The sequence below is a fragment of the Coturnix japonica genome, chromosome 1 (genome assembly GCF_054131305.1).
Source record: "Coturnix japonica strain WE chromosome 1, WE-NBRP24, whole genome shotgun sequence".
In the NCBI taxonomy this organism is placed as follows: Eukaryota; Metazoa; Chordata; class Aves; order Galliformes; family Phasianidae; genus Coturnix; species Coturnix japonica.
Window position 1 is genome coordinate 104,835,690 of NC_140663.1, and position 21,768 is coordinate 104,857,457.

Sequence of the window (21,768 nt, forward strand, 5' to 3'; positions counted from 1 at the left end):
GAGCACTCAGGTATCTTCCAACTGTATGGTGTAGGAAATGGCATCAGAGATATCAGATTGCAAGACCACCTTGTATACTGAAACTGGATGTGTGCTTGTAAATTAGCTGTGGTTCAGTGTGCACCTTAAACATTTTTTGATGTTCAGACTTTTTGTACCACTGTCCACGATGTTTTCAATTTGCCGGTCCCAAAGTGGTAAGGCCAGCATTGCTTCCAGTGTCTCTCACTGCAGGTGCAAAATACAACAAAAGTTGTTAATGCTGATTTGAGGTGCTAATGGTGGTTAAGGATGAGTACATAAAATGTTTTAAAAAGTGCATACATAAATGGTTTGTGAATTATTGCAAGTTCCAAGATAAACAGCCAGATGTAATCAAAGAATTCTTTCTGAGAATGCATTTCCAAAGTAACCCACAAATCCTTGCTGGTGGGGTTCACTACTTGAAATATTTGTTGATTGCTCACTAATTCATATGGCACTCCTATTATACCTTTTATATGCGTTTGCACAAAAATGCAGATTCAGGAATTTATATTGGTTGTTGAGAATAGTAGTTGCTTGCTGAAAAATAGTTCATGATAGAAGAGGTATACAGAAGAGAGACGTGATATGTGACCTATGCTTCATATAGCAGCTATCAGAAATGTGGTTCATGCATTTTAAACATCAAGCCTAATTGCAGTTTGTAATGTAAAGATGACAGCTAGTAATAACATTTAAAAAAAAAAAAAAAGACAGCTGCAGTCAAATGTACAGTATAAAAGTGAAAAACAGGTGCTTACATACACAGGTTGAAGTTTATGTTCTTAGATTAAATCATGGATTAAGGAGCATGGATCACATTTAATGCTCATTTTAATATCATTAGAATTGAAAGCTCCCTTTATAAGTACTTAAAAGTGAGGAAAAATGCTTATTGCTTCAAGAGTTTACTAATAGTCATCAAACATCATTGGAGGCATGTGCAGTCTTTCAGAGGTATATGGAAAACACTATGTTAGTGAATCAGTAATGCAGTTTGCTTGAGTACTAATGTGTATGAAGAACGTAAGTGTGCTTGTTTTACTTCCATCATACCTAGTCAAAGAGCACCATGATATAGAATCATAGAATGGCCTGGGTTGAGAAGGACCACAAAGATCATATAGTTTCAGCCCCCCTGCTATATGCAGGGTCACCAGTAACCAGACCAGGCTGCCCAGAGCCACATCCAGTCTGGCCTTGAATACCTTCAGGGATGGGGCATCCACAACCTCCTTGGACAACCTGTTCCAGTGCGTCACCACCCTCTGTGTGGAAAAACTTCCTCCTAAAATCTAATCCAAACCTCCCCTGACTCAGTTTAAAACCATCCCCCCTTATCACTACTCACCCTCATAAATAGCCATTCACCCTCCTGTTTATACATTCCCTTCAAGTACTGGAAGTCTGCAATGAGGTCTCTCTGGAGCCTTCTCTTCTCCAAACTAAACAGTCGCAGTTTCCTCAACCTTTTTTCATAGGAGAGGTGCTTTGATCATCTTAGTGGCCCTCCTCTGGACTAACAGTTCCACATCATTGATGTTCTGGCCTGGACACTGTACTCCATATGGGGCCTCACAACAGCTGAGTAGAGGGGAAAAATCGCCTCCCTATATAGTTGATGGTCGGGAGTAAAAACATTATTACTTAAAAACTATAAATTTCATATACATCTGTCTGCTTGAAATGATTTTTTTTAGATATCTGCATATGATACATTTCACTTCATACAAATACTGCAAAATTATGGATGTATCTGAAAATTACCTCATAATGGTGTTTGTTTTTTTTTTTGTTTTCTGTTTGTTTTTAATAATTTGCTACTGAGCCACTTTGGCAATAATAGTTTGGAGTTACATGCTGCTTTACAAAATAAACTTCTAACACTCTTCATTTTCTTACAAAGCTTGTAGTTAAAATCAAAAGCCAGTTTTTCTGTATTTTTCTGTGCAACTCTCACTACAGGCCTACTAACTATTTGTTACTTACAAGATTGTGAAGTATAGAAACATTTTCAAAGATGTAAATTTCTATGAATACTATAACATTTGAGAAGACTAGTAGGACTTACATATGTGTGGTGGGCTATAATTCTGTAATTCACGTGTTGTTTTTTATTCCTTTTTTCTTAGCATTGGTATTGCACTTGCTGCAGTAATTTCAGTCTGTGTTAATTTACCAAGACTGTAATCCTTACTAATGACGCTTGGTAATCCAGTTATGTGCATTGTTTCAAGCAATAGCACTGCTTTTTCCCCACTTTCCATCTAGGAGAGAGATTTATTTGCCAAATATCTGTGCAACAAAAGAGTGATAATCTTTTCTTTAAAAAAACAAAAATAAGAACAACAAGAACAACAACAAAAAGCCTATGCAATGCATGGAAAATGCAACATTGGCTTTTTGAAACCAAAATGCAGAACGTGTTCTAAGGCCTAAGCTCTCATGACAGTATTGTAAGAATGTCTCAACAGTGTCTCAGACATTTACACGGATAAGCAGCTAAAAGGAAGATGAGTTCACCTATTTCTGGTACTAGAACTATAGGCATAATCAACTTTTAAAATACTTCAATTTCTGATGGCAAATTGTAATGTGGCTTGATTTTTATCTATTTTGTAAGCATCATTTAAGTCAAGCTGATACTTTGTGCGAGTTTTACATCTAAAAACCAATGATGACAGTGAACCCTACTTAAAGTATGCAAAGAGTGTTCCACTAATAAAAACAAGAATAACTAATTGCTAGTATCTTTTTCTGGCTAATTGTTCCGTATTTACAGTGAATCTTAGCTACAAATCTAATTGTCTAGAAAGATTTAAAAACTCTTTGTTTCAACTGTTTCATAACTTAATCTCGCAATGTTAAACCACTTATGGAGAGACAATACTGATACACTGAGTTCCATTTAGTGTAAGAGCATAATTCCCTAATTGTTTCTTGACGGTACTTCAAGCGGCATCATTCTTTTTAAATTTTGCATTTATATTGCTTCTGTAAATTGATCCTCCCCTTGCTAAAATGAATAGGGTTGTGGGTTTTGTTTTTTTTTTCCCACTATATTTGTTCTTAGCACTGTAAATTATTTTCTCATGACCACATCGGTCTTTACGGGGAAGAGGGAAATGATAATTAAATTCTTTCCATGTAATAAGTTAGTAGGCAGGCTCACTTTGTTCAGTGCAGATGTCCAATCTGTGTTCTGGGCTGTCCTTTTTGATGTATAACAACTAATGGGAGGCAAATACCTGTTGTTTCGTTTGTTTGTTTGTTTGTTTTGTTTGTTTGTTTTTGTTTGTTTTTTAATATTATAGAATATCTGTATGCCCAATTATGAAAGCCAACACAATTTAGAAGATATCTGTTCTTATGTTTAAGTATTACATTTATGTTTATTTTGAGGAGGAAAACAAAAGAAAAAGGATTTCTGAGGAACAGTATACATGTTAGAATGCAGACCTATTAATTTAATATGGGAAGTTGTATATTTCCTAAGTTCTTTTTCCATCTTTGAATTATAAATAGAGGAAAAATGTTATGACTTGAAGTACACTTCAGTTCCTTTCTTGCACAATAAAATAGAGATGAAGTTAGTACTATTTGCATCCATAGAAACGTGACAGTCATATCAATTGGGCCTCTGTAAGCCGTTTTTTATTAGAAATCCTCACCACGTCACTCACTGCCTTAGCTGACTGCAGCCTGATATTTTACTTGTTCCATTATGAGAATAGCAGTATTTTTAATTTCCAAAACTAATATTTGGTTACAACTCCCTGAGTTCTGCTGTGTTGTTGGTGGAGTTTGAATGTCACAGAAGCATTGCTTTTGATGACTAATTAAATATCCAAGGAATTTAACCTCCATGTGTCATTGTCATCAAGCTGATGATCCTGATGAAGAGTGCCTGCCAATTAGTTATAAAAATACTAAAATAACATAGACATTATTTGTGTGATTGCTAAATTATTGGTTAGGGATTGCAATTATTAGTGGAATACCCAGCTAGATCCTCACTTCTTAAAATTCTCAGATATGTGCTACTTTTTCTGGTTCTTGATTTTATTTATTTATTTATTTACTTATTTATTTTGATTGAAGTATGCAGTAGTACTCAATGAAGAACAAAATACAGAGGTCAATTCTTGATCTACACTGACGTTGCCTGAAGGTCTAGCAATAATATGAAACAAGAATCCTTAATATATAATACTTGCAGGATATCAGGTGATAGTCCTCATATTAAAGATTTACAAATGATAATTGCGTTTAGATCCTCATGAACACCTTTCCGACATTTATTTATTTATTTATTTATTTATTTAAGTGGTCATTAATTCTACACTTTTACCTGAGGATTTTGTTTATTCAGGAGTACCTCAGTGCAAAAGTGAACCATGTGGGAGAAGTACGACCAGATTCAGATTTTAGTGTGTGACAACTTAAAATAAAGAGCATGCAAGGGAGCTTTATTATTAACATATTACAAGGGCATTTTAAAAAGAAATAGAGATTAGATTCAGTATGGGTAGGGTAAAGGGAAATAGCTTCACTGATGATGTGATTTGCTTTGGTGAACAGTGTGTAGTGCTGTCTGAACTTGCTCTCTTTTTAACTCCATTTTTGCAAAGGTTACCTTCATTCAGATTGATACAGTTGTTTAAGATTATGGAATTGAACTGCTAGAGAATTGGAAAATAATATAATAGTTATAACTGCGAAGAATGTAATTTGTATGGAATTCACTTTTTGTACTAAATTTGCTTTTTAATTATTCTAAAGTTTGTATTTCTTTGATCATCAGCGAGTTGTAGCTTTAGATAATCTAGTAGCTAATACGTAATGGTCTCAGCCTTTTGGGTGTGATTTTATCAGTAGTTTCTGGAGATGAATTCTCATTTCCTCTCTCAATGAGCTACCCATATATTTTCACATTTGCCTAACACATATTTGGATTTCTGTTTAAAATATGACTTCTGGCATCTTCCTACTGAGAAGCTGCTGCATTAGACTGATGATTTTAAAAAGTTACTGAGTGGAATACAAATGCAGTTAGAATTAGATCCCTTGCTTGTGCATATAATCCTGGTTGCTGTAAAACAAAAGCCCTATCAAAGACTACATAGAAAATTGAATTATTTACTGTATCTTTGTGCTGTGTTGCATTCTTATTCCCATCTTGTTTTGTTGTGGTGTAATTAAATGTTCATTCTGGATCTTTCCGGAAGTATGAAAATTCCGTAACAAAACACATATTTTCTTCCTGTACTTTTTGTTAATTATGTCATCTTACATGTCATAAATTGAAGAAATTTTCAACTTATCTTGGAAAATGTCCCCACAAGAAGGAAACTGTTAGACTTCAATACATTTGCTCACAAAATTCTAATCCATGAAGGCTGATCCAAAAGTAATTCCTCTTATTTTGTTATGTTGGCCCATAACATTGGAGGTGAGTGTTGGTGGTATGGCAGGAAACACTGATTCTGTTTTGTTGTTGTACTCTGTTTTGTTGTTGTGCAACAGATGGCAGTAGTTGGGCAGTCTGACAGGGTGGTAGTCTGACATAGAAATGTGGATAAAGCAAAGGTGTCTCACTGAATTCCTCCTTGTGAAAAAAAATGACACCCACTGATGTTTATTGACTGTTTATGTTTATGGAGACCAACCAGTAGATGCGAGCCCAGTGATGCAGTAGGTGATGCATTTTAGCAGTGGTGACAGTGGGTCATCTCCACTGCTGCTGATTTTTATGAGTGTGGCATGCATGCCCTTATTCATCACTGGTGAAAATGCATAGCTCATGGTAGTGGCTATGTTGAAAAATATTCTTTTGTAGCTGAGAATTTGCTCTACTAAACATCGTTATTGTGTTCTCAGTGTCTGTTGTAGTTTCTATGGAAATACATAGAAGGCTTTACTTTCAAAGTGAATTACATATTTCCAAGTATACTTTCAAAAGATTAGGTCTGGTTTAAGTTTCTAGAGGTTGTCTATCTTGAAGACGTGGATCCCCCCCCCCCCCAATCCCCCGATTACTTTGCAACATTTTCTGTTTTCTCTGAAAACATTCAGAGAATGTTCAGTTGGTCTTTCTAAGAGTCCTCTAAAGTAGAAAACAGAACTTGAATTCCGTTAAGTATTTATTTCTGTTTCTCTGTTAGAGTTGATATGACCACAGTGATCTGCTTGACGTGGGTCTAGTAGGTATTTGACAACAAAAATACTGTTCCTTACTATTGTGAAAACATTGGAATGGAATTACAATATGCTTCTTGAACATAGTTCATGATGTTTCAAAATGCCTGCCTTGAGTTGTCTAGACTGAAAAAGAACAACTGTAAAAAGAAAGACAAATAGATATTTTTCTTCCTTTTCTGTACTGGATTTATTTTAAGGCAGCGCAACTCTTCTCTGCGTAAAGCTTATGAGCTGACACTGAATTGAAAGCAAAATCAATATTTGTAATAGGTAACTGTCATAGCATCGATACTATATTTCTTAATCTTCACTTAATGTTATAGATATGGAATCATTTTCTGGGGGCAGTTCTGAACAGTGTATGAAATGAAAAGTCTTGATCAATGCATGCAGTACATCGAGGTGGTGAATGTAGATAACATCTAAAATGTTTGTGTCTGTTGCAGCCTGAAAGTTTTAATTCCAATTGAGAGACCATGAGATCAGCATGAATTAAATAATATATATATTGCTATTGTAAATGATTTACTTCCTATCACAGTGCCTACATAAGAAGTTGTTCTATCAGATTTTAGTATTTAGTGTTCAAGTTTAACTTATCCTGTTATTAAATTAGTATCAGGTAGATGTGTTTAGGATGGGATTCCTTAGTACTTTCAGTTACTTCCCATATCTATCGCATGTTGCAGGCTGCCTGCTTCTATCTGCAAATCTTGACATGCAAGTATTGGACTAGAAACTAGTTCCATGCACTGCATAATTTTGATAGATTAAGATAATACATTAACTGAAGAGCTTCTTTTGTTTACAGTGATGTAATTTCTTCTGATGATAATGCTTGTTCCATATAATTGGAAATTCTTTCTCCCTGAAATCTGAGGAAGAAAGAATTGAACTACTGTTGGTCCGGACATCGGATTAAATTTTGACTTCAATGCTTTGCATCTTAAAAATAGTGAAAAGCACATTTCATCTGTAATGGGGGACACCATGTTCCTGATGAGGAGTAAAACTGATTTCTATACTGTGTTCTCTTTCTTCAATATATTAGTAACAAGAAGAGGGGAAAAAAATACACCACATTAAATGCACATAGTTATTCCAGTTTGAATGACTTTACATTATGAGGAGGTAACTTTACTTTAGGGGCTGAGCAATCACTTCCTAACTAAACCTGTTAAAGAGAAAATGAGAAACTTCACAGGGAAAAAGGAGTCTGCACTTTTTATCGTGGTTGTTTAATTAGAGTTGCACATGAGCTTTCTAGAAATTCAATGAGTTTCCAGTACTTTTGATATAGTAGGGAGTGTTTGGGAATCACAGTTGAACTGAGATTTCTGTGAAGTGATGATATTTAGACTTCTACATAGTCTGTAGTATCCTTCATGTCTGTGAAATAATAGCAGTCTTCCGAAATGTGGGGCAGTATGAGACAAGCATATTTATTATATCAATTTATTTTACTCAATTATATACTTCCGAAAATTTAAGCTTCTTCATAGTCATTTGTACAATTGAGCCATAAGAAGTAGTATAATGTAGTTGTGAAATTAGAAGAGTTCCAGAGGATCTAAATTCTGTTCCATTAAGTTGGAGTGTTTTTTTGTTGTATTACATTGGAATTCTTTTGTTCGATTTATTCTCCACTTGATTGATATCAGTAGGGGTTTCTGAAATGCTTTATCTTATTCTTAGCATATCCTTTATCTCCTCCTCTGAGAAGGGTATTTTTGGGGATGATGAGAGGAAGCTGACACCTAATAGTATATGATCTGTAATAGTTTATTGTGAATGAAATAGATTACAGCTTCCATTTAGACACATTCATCATACCTTTGTCTACTTCAAGTAATGTTAAAACAGGAGCAGAAAACATGGACCACCAACCTTTCATTTGTAAAGCTGTCCTAAAAAGCAAATTTTCTTTCAAAGTTTTGCAAATTCTTTATAATAAGGTGAAAATCAACTGAGAAGATTGAATGTTATCAGTTTTTTTTCACTTTAAGAAAAAGGTGTGTGTATTTTAAACAATTGCTTATTAACACTTCAGTCTCAGTTATAACAGACTTCTCCAATACGTATCGTAGAGGCAGCCTGCATAAACTGACTCAGATGCTAATTGGCTCAGATGAAAGAAAGTAGACAGCAGTCACTCAAGCAGACTACATAGCCTGTTCTCTAATTGCTTTTGACAGAAAAACAAAAAAAGGAACTTGAAATATTACAGTCAAACATTAGCCACCACTGTGTACTTAATGGAGTTGTTTGTAATGAATATTTTAATGCTGAAACAAATGTTGATCTGCAGGTGTTATTAATTTTTCTTCTTTTGTCTCTGTTCTGCATGTATATGACATGAATTTTGATGGACTGTGACTGTAAAGCATGTCTGATTTTATTTTATTTTTTAATTATTTGTAGTAAATCAAAAACTGTGAGAAAATACATAAAAATGGAAGAGCTTCTAAGCTTTGCAACTGTGTATCGCTAGGTGGCATTTACTGAAAGCAGCGCAGCAGAATATGGTCTTTACATCAGTGAAACACTAGATTCTACTGTCATATTTTAGACTATGATAAACTCTTAAATCCTGCTATTTCCTTCATCTTTGTTTGCTATGAGGCAACAGTGTCATTCAGGAAGTTTGGGGACTCTTACTTTCCCATTCTGAGGTTTGCTACTTTGACTTGATCATTAAAAAATCTCACTACACTTGGTGCCTTGCCCTTCATTCTCTGCATTTAAAAAAAATAATTAGGAATCTAGAATGTGAAATTGTTTCAAGAGTGCTTGTTAATACACCATTTTGAGAACAAAACAATAGAAAATAAACAAAAAAAAAAAAGCATATTTTTACACGAACATTGTGACTATGAAAGCTGTGGGTAATTTTAGCTAGTTACATAACCTTGACTACAACTACTTCTGCTATAATAATACGCCCACACAGTGCCTGTGTTAGTTCACTCTGGGGTTGCCTGCTGATCAGCTGATAGGTGATCTGCCCTCTAAAGCTTACTGCAAAACAAAAACGGGGGGATGTGGGAGGGGGTGCGCGGAGAAATTATCAGGCTCATGTTTTCTGTAACAATTTGCCTGGTTAAAAAGCATGAAGGCTAGAGCTGTTTGCAGGTTTTGAATAATGTGTTTCTTAGTTGGTGCTATTTTTTGTGACATTGTTGAAATACACAATCTGCCAATGCTGCTGTTTTCTCAGATGCAACTTTTCACACATCTATAACAAATATTTATAGTTTAGGGTTAGCTTGGGAGCAGGTCTGGTGATAGTAGCAGTGCTGAGGGAACCTGTTTTCACTCTGAATTAGTTTCAGCAATTCTCACATCATTCATACTGAAGAGTAGTTATATTTATTTTGTGTTGTCGCTAAATGTGCAATGTACACAAAACAAATTTATTCAGCATCAAGTGGTAAGAATTTCATAGTGCCATCTGTATCTGAGGGCTTCCATAGCATCTGCTCTTTGCCATGCAGCTTGACTGGGTCTATCAAACCATCCTGACTGGATAGGCATTCCTCCACAGGAGTGATATGTGAGACTAGGCCTGTACTCTGAGAGGGAAAAGAAATGCCTGATGATGATTTGTTCCTTCTTTCTTTTGCTAACAGCAAGGAGGGGAGGGGGAGAGGGAGTTTAAAATAGGAACAGCTGAAGCTAGAACTAATACATTCAAGACTTAATGTGTCTGTTGTTTCCACTCAGTCCTTTGCACACATAAAACCTGTTATTTTCAAAAGTCCATTAAATCCTCCCTTTTGTCCAAGCTGGACCAACAGCCAGAGCTGTGCTGAGCAGCAGCAGGTGCTTTCTTCCTGTACAATGCCTGCTGGTCTCATGCATCCTCCCCTGCCTTGGGGATGAGAGGGTCTGTGGTGAACATTGCAGCTTGTGTTTGCTGTCTTAAAATATGTTTTAGGTGTAACAATAGTAGCAAATCTATGTATAGATAGACTATATATCTATATATCTAGACAGTGTTACTGTCTAGGTTTATTGATAAAGTTGCTGAAGAGCACCAGTCCCAAGATGGACCCCCTGGGAGATGCTACCCATGACTGTCCTCCAACTGGCCATAGAGACATTGACAACAGCCCTTTGTCTGTGACCATCAAGCCAATTCTTCATCCACTGAACAACCCAGCCTTCAAATCCATCACTCTCCAATTTTGAGATGAGAATATGGAGTGTGACCAAATCAAAGGCCTTGGACAAGTTCAGGCAGATGACATCAGTTGCTGTTCCTTTCTCTACCAATGCTGTCACTCCATCATAGATCCATCAGATTGGTCCGGCACAATCTGACCTTGGTGAAGCCATGCGGGCAGTCTCTGAGGAGTTATGTTTCTGGTTTTTCAGTCACTGGGGACTTTGTCTGACAGCCATGACATGGCAGAGATATGTTGTCCAACCCTATATCCTTCCACACATTCAGTCTCCTGAGGCAGTCTGACTTGTTCTGCTCTTACAGCTGGGGGGAGTTTTGCTCTCCCAACTCCCACCCAAGTATTCAAGGATGTGAGAGATGTGGGAAGCCTTGGATGTACTGGCGACATAACTTTATTGGTGCCTGACTATCAAGAAGTTCATAATATAGTAACATCAGACAATATTTTGGAAGGTCCATCAAACTGCAGTGGATTCAGTTGGTTCATTCATAGCATATGGTTTTATTTCACTTCATTTCTAACCATCACGAGGTCTGAGTGAGTGCAAATATATGTCCTCATTTTGGGGTATGAAATATCATCTGCAGTGTTCAGAAAATACTACTGTATTGATGGTATGATGTTCAAATAGCACATGATCATATGAATATATTATCAGTTCTAGATTTGGTTTGTCAGTATATACATGAAAAAGGGGCTCATACAAAGCTGAGTATTCAAATGAATAACTACATATTTACACATAAATATAATTTTTCTGTAAGATTAACCCTTTCCCTAGTGAGCACCATCCAGCTTCTCAGGTAGAGAGGATTAAGGGAACTGATATGTCACAGACTGATCTGATGACTGAACACCTGATGAAGGGGTGGCTGGCCCAGGAAGCACAGATGCAAGCAGTTTACCTGTTTGTCCCACACAACCTTCAGCTCATATAAGGGCTAGCCTCTGAAAGGAGAACATCTCCTGGATGAAAGTTATTTCCTGAGAAGAAATGTTCTATAGCCAGAGACCCTAACATGAGTTGGGCGAGTTCCTGTTTCCATGATTACTGATATTCCTAATTACACTTTGCCCAGTATTGCAAAGAACTTACCAGGAAAAATTTCACTGCTTTCAAGAACCAACAAGAGGGGATGTTTTTGTTTTTTTTTTTCAATTTTGAGAAATGACAGATCTTCTATGGAGAATTCAGATATATTGAGGGATTTTTAGGTTGCATATAAGGAATGATTTTTTTTTTTCATTTCAGAAAAAAATTCCGGATTGAAAATATCACAGTTTAAAAAAGAATAAGTGGAAGCCAACAAGGGGAACCAGCAAAACATATGTTTGCAAAAATATCCATAACTAGGAGACTACAGTACTTTTGTGAAGTGTGGTTCAAAACAGGTTAATATCCTTATTACAAGAGCCTAAGACAAAGTTGGGTTGCCAGCATTTGAGGCTGGTGTCCTGACTGGCAGTATGCTGCTACGATTCAGTGGGAAAGGAAATGAGCTGTCCTTCTTTTCTCATGCCCTTGTACTGCTGATGACAAGATCTGAAGTCAGAACCTTCTTCCAGAAAGTATTTTTCTCCTATGCAAAACAAGCAAGAAGAATTTGAAATGTTTAGGGGCTTGAGGTGGGGAAGTGTTTTATTTTCAACCCACTTACATTATTTTGCAGCCTGTACCGTTAAATTATTAGGTACTCCATATAGCAGTCAGACAGCAAGAAGAATACAACCAGCCAGCGGAGTAATTTGGAATGGTTTCTGCTTGTTATTGTGATTCTCCTGCTCCTTCCTTCTGGGCCAAATGCTCAGTGCAGATGTAGTGAGATACAGTCAGTTCCCAAAGCATGTTTGTTTGTGGTAGACTAGAGGAGGACAAGGCCCACTGCTGGGAATACTGTTACCGCTGTATGAATCGGAGTTGAATGCCTATATTATGTTTACTTGAAATATTCTGGAAACATGAACTGAAATTCAATGAGATTTTTTTGTTTGTTTGTTTCTATTTTTAAACTTAGATTTATATGTACATTTCACAGCTACTCATTATTGTTTTAGTGTTCATATGCAGATTGCTTGCATCGTCCTGATATGTTTGCGTCTTAGTCAAATCTTTTTTTTTCCTCTTCCCTCCCACCCCCCTCCCCCTTTTGCTAAGTGGTTAATGGCCTGGGGAGGCAGATCACACTAGACTGCTTTGCTTCATATTCTTAGGTGCTGCTTTTGTGCAAATCTACAGCTTCCCTTTGTTTGAACTTTCAGCTGTACATCCAATGCTGTATGCTAGCAGTATCACAGCTGTATCAATGCCTTATGCCTTTCTCACTCTGGAAGACTGCCACCTTTGCTTTCCCTTTCTTCCACCAAGCCCAGTAAGATGTCTCCTGGTCCCTTCATCTTCCTATTTGTCTTCCATCGCAGTCTATTTCCTTCTCCTCTTTTGTCATTGTTTTCTTTCCTTCTCTTCCCTACTGCAATGTCACTCACTCTATTATTCTCTTTTCTTTCTCATTCCTGCTCTTTTTTTACATTCATACTTCCTTACTAGTCCTCAAAAGCATTCTATGTTTTTTCCTCAATAACTAATTAGGTGGTTAGGTCAGAAGAACAAGAATGTTCTAGCAACAGCTGTAATGCCTTAAAGAATGGAAAGAAAGGAGAAAAATCAAGAAACTTTACTTTTACTTAAGCGTTTATGATGAGAGAATAGTTCAGGCTAACAATAAAATGAGAAACATAAGGAGCTTTCTTTGTCTGGAATTCAGTCTGAGCCTGTGGCGTCAGTAGAAATCTAGTAGTTTTTTTCATAGAGCTGTTCTCCCTTCTGTCTTCTGTTCAGCAAATGCAACCCTCACCAGTGTACTCCTGTATCTCAGGAAGCAGAAGGGGAAAACAGACTTGAGATTAAATGTTTTTGGTATGTAATACTCTAGCTCCTATTCCTAAATTTGTCTTGAATCTTTACCGAACATCCTCAAAATGTTATACTATTTTGAAAGGATTTAGTTGTACTTAATTTTTTATTTTAGAATTCTGGATGCTGAAGTCTGCCATTTGTGCTGAGCTTTTGAATAGGTTCGTTAGTGTTTTGAGAAGCCTAAGATGGCATGATTATGATAATTTGACTTAGGCTCCACAGTAAAATCTCAGGAGTAGCATAAGGAACAGGGAGCCTTAACATCATTCAGATAAAGTTAACGCTCTTCTCATCAGAATATTTATGACATGTGGACAATGAATTGCATGTTACACATTGCCTTACATAAGCAATAGACTTAAAATTATTGGCTGTCTGTGATAGCAGTCTTTTGTATTTCCTGTCAGCTTGTGAATGTCTTGGATGACCTCAATGACTAAAAATCAAAGCTAGGCCACTCAAATAGCATTCAGTCATTGTATTGCATTGATTTCTTCTTTCCTCCTCAGATAAGCAAAAATGGTAAAGGAACATTTTTCAGCAGTTGGAGTAACTGGCAGAGTATTGTAACAATGTGCTGGAAATCTCTAAGAATAGTGAATCGATAGAGCCAGAGTATTGATGATGTGACTATCTATGGCCTCTTTTGTTCCCAGTGCTCCCATCATTGCTGACATTCACTCCCACTCAACGAAGCAAATCCTGGTCTTCTCTAAATCTGCTTTGTTTGACTGCTAGAAAGTAAAATATTAATTTTGGTGGTTTTACTTTCTAAAGTGTAGTGTTCAGATGAACATGCAGTTGCCACCAATGAAGGAACTGTCATATGCCTTAACCATCATTTAACAGTTTTCAGCTCTTATATGGGAAAAATCCTTTTCTCTTTTCTATTTTCTTTTTTCTTCTTACTTGATTCTTCCATCTAGTCAAACATAACTTCTTGATTGTTATTTAACACAACTCAGAGCAACAATGATTGAGAGAATAAGATGTCTCCTCTTTCCCTTTTTGTTTTCCAACATGTGATGGAGCTGAAGACAGCATTAAGTTTTTTGTCTCAAAAGCTAGATTCCTCTCATTGTCTCTGCAGTTATTTAAATATTCCATTCATTTTATGTAACCTCTTTATCATTAGATTAAAGACAATGATTGTCTGCTTATTTCGAATTAAAAAAAATAAAAAAATAAAAAATAAAATAAAATAAAATAAAATCTGAAGGTACAGCTCATTTCCCATATTCCTGAGGTGCCAGCTCACTTCAGAGTCTTCTAACTTTGAAAAATGGGTTGTGCTTAATTTTGAGGAGCAATTTCTAAGCCACTTGCATCAGAACCACCCTGTATATGCATCTGTGAAAGTCAGAGTGCAAACGGTAGGAAAGGCAAGGCCTTGATGTTGTAGTATATAATAGGAGAGGCTGTGGAGACTTCATCCTTGGAGATACTCAAAAACCGATTCAAGTAGCCATGGGCTGCCCATTTCAAGTGACCCTGCCTGATAAGGATGTTGGACCAGACAACCCCCAGCAGTGGCTTGCAGCCTTAACCACTCTGTTGAAGGTGCTATTTATTAATTGCCTCAAAAGTAAGAGGGATGGAAGATTCTCCAACAGTGTAAGAATGGATGTGCCAAACAGTAGAAGATCCTTTTCCTATTCTCCAGGATTTCCATGGGGAAAATGGCTCATGTAACTATGTCATTCCATTTTCATTATACACACATGCACATATATACATATATATGTACATATACTGTATGTATTGTCAACTTAGTCCATGTAAAATCCTCTCACCACTTGTCAGCCCATGTTATAAAAAACTGTGTGTTCTGTATTAATACTGTTGTTTGCTTTCTGAATAGTCTTTGTAGTATACCAGATTATTATTTTTTTCCTGTTACCATTTTTTTTTACTTAATATTTTAGGTAGTATTTGAGGTGAGGTTGTTTTGTAAAGAACAAGGAATGACAACATAATGCTTGCTTTTTTGGTTGAAAATAAAGAGATTTCATTTGAACAGTGGTTTGCAAACATGAAATAGCTTAAGTAACTGAGAGAGAAAGTTGTCTGATATCTGATGGCCATTAATAATAGCATTTTGTTCTGTTGAATCCTCATTGTGTGTTGCTAAGCATTCTTTGCTGTGCCACTTATCCATATTAGCCTTGTCACCTGATTAAATCTTAGAAATGGCCTTTGTGAGATGATTAGCTCCATTAATACTGTGCTTTCTTTCCTAGTCATAATTTTCTGTGAACTCTAGCCTGGAATAATACTTTTAGAGTCAAATGTGCAGTTAGCTAATTCAAGAGGCTTATAGTTGCAGTTACAGAGCTAGATGCTCAAACTACCAGAACTACATCCGTTTGTGAATGGGTTTTGGTTAGAACAATTTCTGTGCAGAGGTCAAAGATGCTGTAACACATGAAAAACATAATTGTCACAGGTCAGTATCTTTTTTCCTGACATTACAGCAGGCTTTCTATGGATCTCAGTGTGCTTGTTATCTTAGATGATAATGCACAGAAAAGAGGATAAGCCTGTTGCCTTCCAGTCAAGGCCCAGCATTTTGAAGAAAACATATTTTTGCTCTGTTAATCAACAGCAGTGTTACTTCAGTAAGAGTATGTGGGATCCGCACCATGATTCAAGTTTAGGCTTACCTGAAAAGAGACAGTATGCTGTCTCTGTAATGCTCTGTAATTCTTCCACCTCGAAATAAAATAATTAAACACACTATATCATTGCTAGGCAGTTGAAAGAATTACCTGCCTGGCCTCTTGATTATTCCAATTGCATCAAAGTAGAAACACCTGCAAGGGCGTTGGTGGGGTTGTTGCTAAAGGATCTGTTATAGGCACAGTGATATGATATGAAAGTAGCAGCTGAGTGTTCTTGGCACTGTACAGCACCCAGACAAATGTTATTTAGCTTCCGCTACTATTCCATCTCCAAGTCTGTTTTAGGAGAGCAATGTGGGTTTTTCAGGTTGTGGGTGTTTGTTTGTTCTTTTATTTATTTATTTATTGAGGAAATAAGATCTTGCTTATTATTGGGAAATCACGCAGGACAATAAGATGGGCTCAGTTTTAGATTAGGAGGTTGTTACTGTCAGATTAATGTGTTATATAAACTTGTCAGTGCAAGCATCTAGAGGTGCTTGCACAAGTGCTTGAAATTACTTCTGTATAAAAACTGCAAGCGAACAGATTTGTGTTTGCAAAGGTAGCAGAGAATTGCCTGAATTTTTTTCGGAGTTTCAAATATTCTAATTTTGTGTGTAGCTCTCTTTTTTTCCTCAGGTAATCCTTGTTTATTAGCACAATGAAAGTGAATTAATTGGTGATCAGGAGCTCATTCTCTGGCATAGATTCTGTTGGAAAAGTGATTTAAAACAAACAAACAAAAAAAACCCCACAGCAATGCCAAAACAACTCACTGTGTTGGTGTGAATATGCTGTACAGTAGCATGGGGCAGAAAAGAAAAAGGTTGGTCACGAGAAGGCATGTAGGCATTTCTGGCTCTCCTTTTCTCTGTTAATTCCACATGTTCTTCTAACCTCCTTTTATGGTCTGATTTAGTGATTTTATAACAGAAGATGATCAGGGGGCTGGAGCACCCTCTCTATGAATACAGGCTGAGGGAGCTGTGCTTGCTCAGCCTGGAGAAGAGAAGGCAGTACCTGAAGGGAGCCTATAAACAGGAGGGTAGTTAATTCCTCGAAACGGTGGATAACAGCAGGAAAGGGGAAATGGTTTTAAGTTGAAGGAGGGAAGATTAAGGTTGGATGTCAGGGGAAGTTCTTTACTATGAGAGTTGTGAGATGTTGGAACAAGCTGCCCAGAGAGGTTGTGGATGCTCTCTCCCTGAAGGTGTTCAAGGCCAGGTTGGATGGGCATCCTGGTCTAGTAAATGGGGAGGCTGGTGCTCCACGATCCTTGAGGTCACTTCCAACCTGAGCTGCTCTGTGAATCTTAAACAGAAATAGCTATTCATGTGTAATACTTCATATGAAGTTGTTGAAGAAGTTTGTTTACAACATCAGATTAAATGTGTATGTTTCACCAATAAAATGCATCTTCTTTCTCCTGTCTTCTGCTCATGGGTCCTAGCATGTGGTTGGAAGAAGTCAAAACCTATATTATGAACATTTTACTTTAAAAGAGTAAAGAGATACCTGCAAGGGAAAAAAATAAAAGTTGTAACAACTTTAACATTGTTAATTACCAAAAGCACTGGGTCTCCTTCACGTTCTGATGCTTCCTGATGAAGCAAGAAGTATTGTTAGGGATAGATAGCAATAGCACTGTAGAAAGTTGTCTACAATGAACACTTTTATGTTAATTACAGAATGTATATAATACCCAGCTGTTATGAGTGTTTCTACTAGTATTATAGCACTGCAAATCTTTTTATTCCTGAACCTCTGATAGCAATTAGAATTTGCTCAATTCAATATGAAGACTTCCATGAGATAGCAGCCGTAATATTATTTTTCTCACAAGTATATTGAATTGTTGTAGAAGGAAAACAGTCTTGAAAAAGACACTTTTAATGTCTGCTGCTGAGGTGTGAACTTTTAAGAACAAAAGATGTATTTGTCTTGACTTGTCTCCTTGGAGGAGCAGAGGGAGGGAAAGCAAACTGCATTATTAATGCTGTGCATTTCTCATGTGGCTCGTCCATACCAGTCTTTCAGATTCATCTGAATCCATTAATGTTATTAATTGCTGAACATCTCATATGGGAGTTGAATATCCCTTTTTATTTAGGAAGTGTACAGAATTTTTCTGTAAAGCAAAAGACAGATAGCTCTGAGTGAGCTTTGTTTTCGTTTAAGCGTTCTGCTGTCTTTTTTTACAATTATGCCCTTTATTTCTAGTTTGTTTAGACATCAGCATCCAAAGAGGTCTACCTTTTTGTTTTATTCCACAGATGTTGTGTAATAGATGTTTCTGAGCAATTGCTTATTAGGTTCTATGATTAAAGCACCATTCTTTATGTAAAATACATCTCAATTGTATCTCTGTGCACCCAGTTCCAATCTGTGTCTTTGGTCATGATTTGGATACCAATAGAATCTAGGTCTGTGATACTCATCTACTTCTACAGTGTTTTTTCAAATGAAAGAACTGAAATGAATTTTCGTGCATGGCTGAACAAATGTGTGCTTGGTTGTTGGTTGGTTTTTTGCATTTTGTTTTTTCCCGGCTGGAGAGAAAATATTTAACAAATCAGAATGGGAAAATAATCTATTTAAAACAAAAACAAAAAAAGGCTTCACAAAGAAATCTGAAGATATGCATAGAAACTTGCAATTTTAAGTACTTTTCTTTAAGTGCAGTAGAAGAGTTTTCTGTTGCTACAGTCACTGTGTGTTCTGTTACAACTCCAGGTATCCCGTTCAAATGGTTGTTGAAGTTGAAGGGACCTGAATGTCCACCCAGCTCCAACCCCTTCTTCTACCAGCTCAGGCTGCCCAGGTCCTTATCAACCTGGCTGTGAGTGCCTCCAGGGATGGGGCACCACAGCTTGTCTGGGCAGCCTGGGTCAAGGCCCCACCACCTTCTGGAGAAAGTTTCCTTCTAACTTCTAACCCAAATCTCCCCTCTTTTGGTTTAAAAGCAACAGTTCGGGTTCTAACTGCAGCATGTTATCTCTCAGAGAAAAAATACACTTCTGAATGCATGAGATGAGCCAGGGATATAGACCTCAGAACCAATGACTGTAGAGGCACCTGTGGGCTTTTAAAAATATGTAATTCTAAGGCACAGCATACATCCAATTAGATGCCTTGAATAAGTTTGAATTATTTTTAGTAGCTTTATTACAAACCAAGACTGAAGCTTTAATTGATAATCCTATCATGTTTTGTTGAATCATTCCAATAAGTGCTTTACTTTTCTCTGACAGATGAACGGGAAGATGTTCAAAAGAAAACATTCACAAAATGGATAAATGCGCAGTTTGCTAAGGTAATTTTTTATTATTATTTATAAATTAAAATATGCTTTGTATATTTTGTTTAAATTCTTCCACTGAGCCTTATTTTTTTCAAGATAATGATAAGTTTCAGGTATTGCTGAGTACAGCTGACTAATTTACCTAGAAAAATATTCAAGTTTTATTCCCTATTATTTCTTTAGGAATTGAAATACAAGAAAGTATCCTCTTCTCAAACAACTCTCTGCATAGATTTATTCTCTCTTCTTAAACCTCAAACTAGTCACACAGATACTTTTTGTTGGCCCCTGTTGTTATATTTCGAATGTAGTGAGCAGTTTTTTCTGTTGCACCTGTCTCTTCTTGTCTCTGGTTGCGAACAAATTTAACAAAACCAGATGAGGTGGAAAGGGGCAAGGTCAAAGATAAGAGATATAATCAAGTCAGCAAATTATCCAAGTCAATTATATTGTTTGGAAGTAGTTATCTTTTGTGAACTCTTTGAGAACATTAAAGACTGGGGGGAGGGAGGAGATGTGAAACAGCCTAACTTATTGAAGAAGCTCCCTCTTCCCTTGGCAGTATTTAATAGTTTTACTTTTGATACCCAGTAAAAACTGAGCTGAAGCTATAAATTTGATTAAATTTTTTTGAAGTTTCTGGCAGATAATTGAGAAATTGTATTTTCTAGTAATAAAATAAGTCAACCTCGTAATCTGTAATTTTATCTGCTAGGTATTCATTGACAATAGGTAATAATGACTTAATAGCTGTGGTATTTTTTATGTTTATTCTAGTTTGTTATAAGATCTCACCTGATTTTTCTCATTAAAAATGAGTTGTTATATTCAAATTATCTTTATTCTATGATTTTGAATAATGTACTCAGCACTGGGGCAGTGAAACAAAGAGTCCCACATAATTTTTCCATGGTTAGGAGCGTTTTCTAACAGTGACTCAAGTGATTTAGACAGCACACATTTGTGTTCAGCAAGTTTATATAGAGATGTCCAGCAGTTTGTAGGAAAGGATCAGGATGAAATATAGACATGAAGAAATCATCTCACATTAATTAGTAAATTATGTGACACATGTGAAGTATTGTATTTAGGACAGAAGTAAAATATATCTATACTAAAAGGGGAGTAACTGGGCTGGCAATAATAAAGTAGAGAAAAGCTCTGAGAAATGCATTGAATGACAAACAAAATGAGTCACCAACATAATGCTATTGAAGAAATGGAAAAAAAATAATATTAGACTGAGATAATAGAAGTGCTAGACAGAAGGTGCAAGATGTAATTATTTTATTTTACTTGGCAAGAGTGAGATTTGAAGAATGTACTATCTCAGTCCTGTATATACAAAGAAATAGCCCTAGAAGCAGTCATCTGCTGTAACTTAACTTGAAATTTATTGCCTGTTAGTCTTTGTTATGATCACAGAAATGATCACAGAACACTGACTGTTGCTTCTATACCTGAAGAAAGTACAATTTTCTTAAAGCGCTGCTGGCTCGGAAACTCTTGTTTTATGGAATATCAAAGCCTGCAATTACTGAAGAAAAATAGAGCAAGTACAAAAAGAACAACAAAAATTATGGTGAAATTATGACCTGTGAGCAGATGCTGTTAGACCCAGTCATCTGAATGATCCAGATGCATTTTCTTCAATTCTGGTTCATTGGATTGTACATAAATGATATTTTAGCTACCTCTCACTTTGCTTCCATAAATAGTATTTATAGTTGTATTTGAACATGAGTTAATCAACATCTCGGAGGAATACTTTATTTGGACAGTAAAGAAAAACTTCCTAAACGGTTTGGTTTGAGTTTTACTCTGCCTCATGCTTCACCTGTATTTTGGACAGAGTCTTTTTATTACAGCGATCAGAGGTGGGGAATAAAAACTGAAAACCAACACTTTGATCTTTATATCTTGGACAAAACACTCTCATCCTTAAAATAAAATAAAGTAAAAAATGTTGTGTGGAGCACCAAAAAAGTTTCAGAACAGTTAGTCTGAGATGTTTAGTCACTTGGGTCTGGTAAACTCAATACATGCTGGCTGCCTGTGCAGTAGACAAACAGAAAACATGGTTTGGTCCTCAATGCAGTCAGAAACCACATGAGTTTTATTTCTAGCTAGGATTTCCAGGACTAGAATAGACAGGTCTCTGATTCTGTTCTGCTGCAATGTAAGTGGTCATGGACAATAGCTATGCACTCTTTATGGGTTGTTGTTTTTTTTTTTCCTCACTCTTTTAGTGACTGTTATGTCTTAGGAGATGTAGTCTCCAAAGCAACTAAGTGGATCTTCATGAGAAATCCTACAGTTTATAATCCCTTTTTCTCATGACCTGTTTTCAGTGCTTCAAATCCATCTCTGTTTTTAGCTGGGGAATTGATTTCAGTTAATAGGCTACTCTTGGTTAATGATTTCTCATCATTGTTAGCATTGCAAAAGTAGAATTGGTTTGTATTCACTTCCATGTGG

At 36.4% G+C, this 21,768-nt stretch overlaps 1 protein-coding gene across 44 annotated transcripts in view; it reads left to right on the plus strand.

Moving 5' to 3' along the window:
• The window catches only part of DMD (dystrophin), a 1,121,556-nt gene that overhangs the window by 265,212 nt on the left and 834,576 nt on the right, over positions 1-21,768 (plus strand). For all 44 annotated transcript variants that reach the window (XM_085549559.1, XM_085549432.1, XM_085549489.1 and 41 more), the window contains exon 2: positions 19,241-19,302. In XM_085549559.1, coding sequence (XP_085405685.1) covers positions 19,241-19,302 — 62 coding nt within the window. The remainder of the gene's footprint in view (positions 1-19,240; positions 19,303-21,768) is intronic.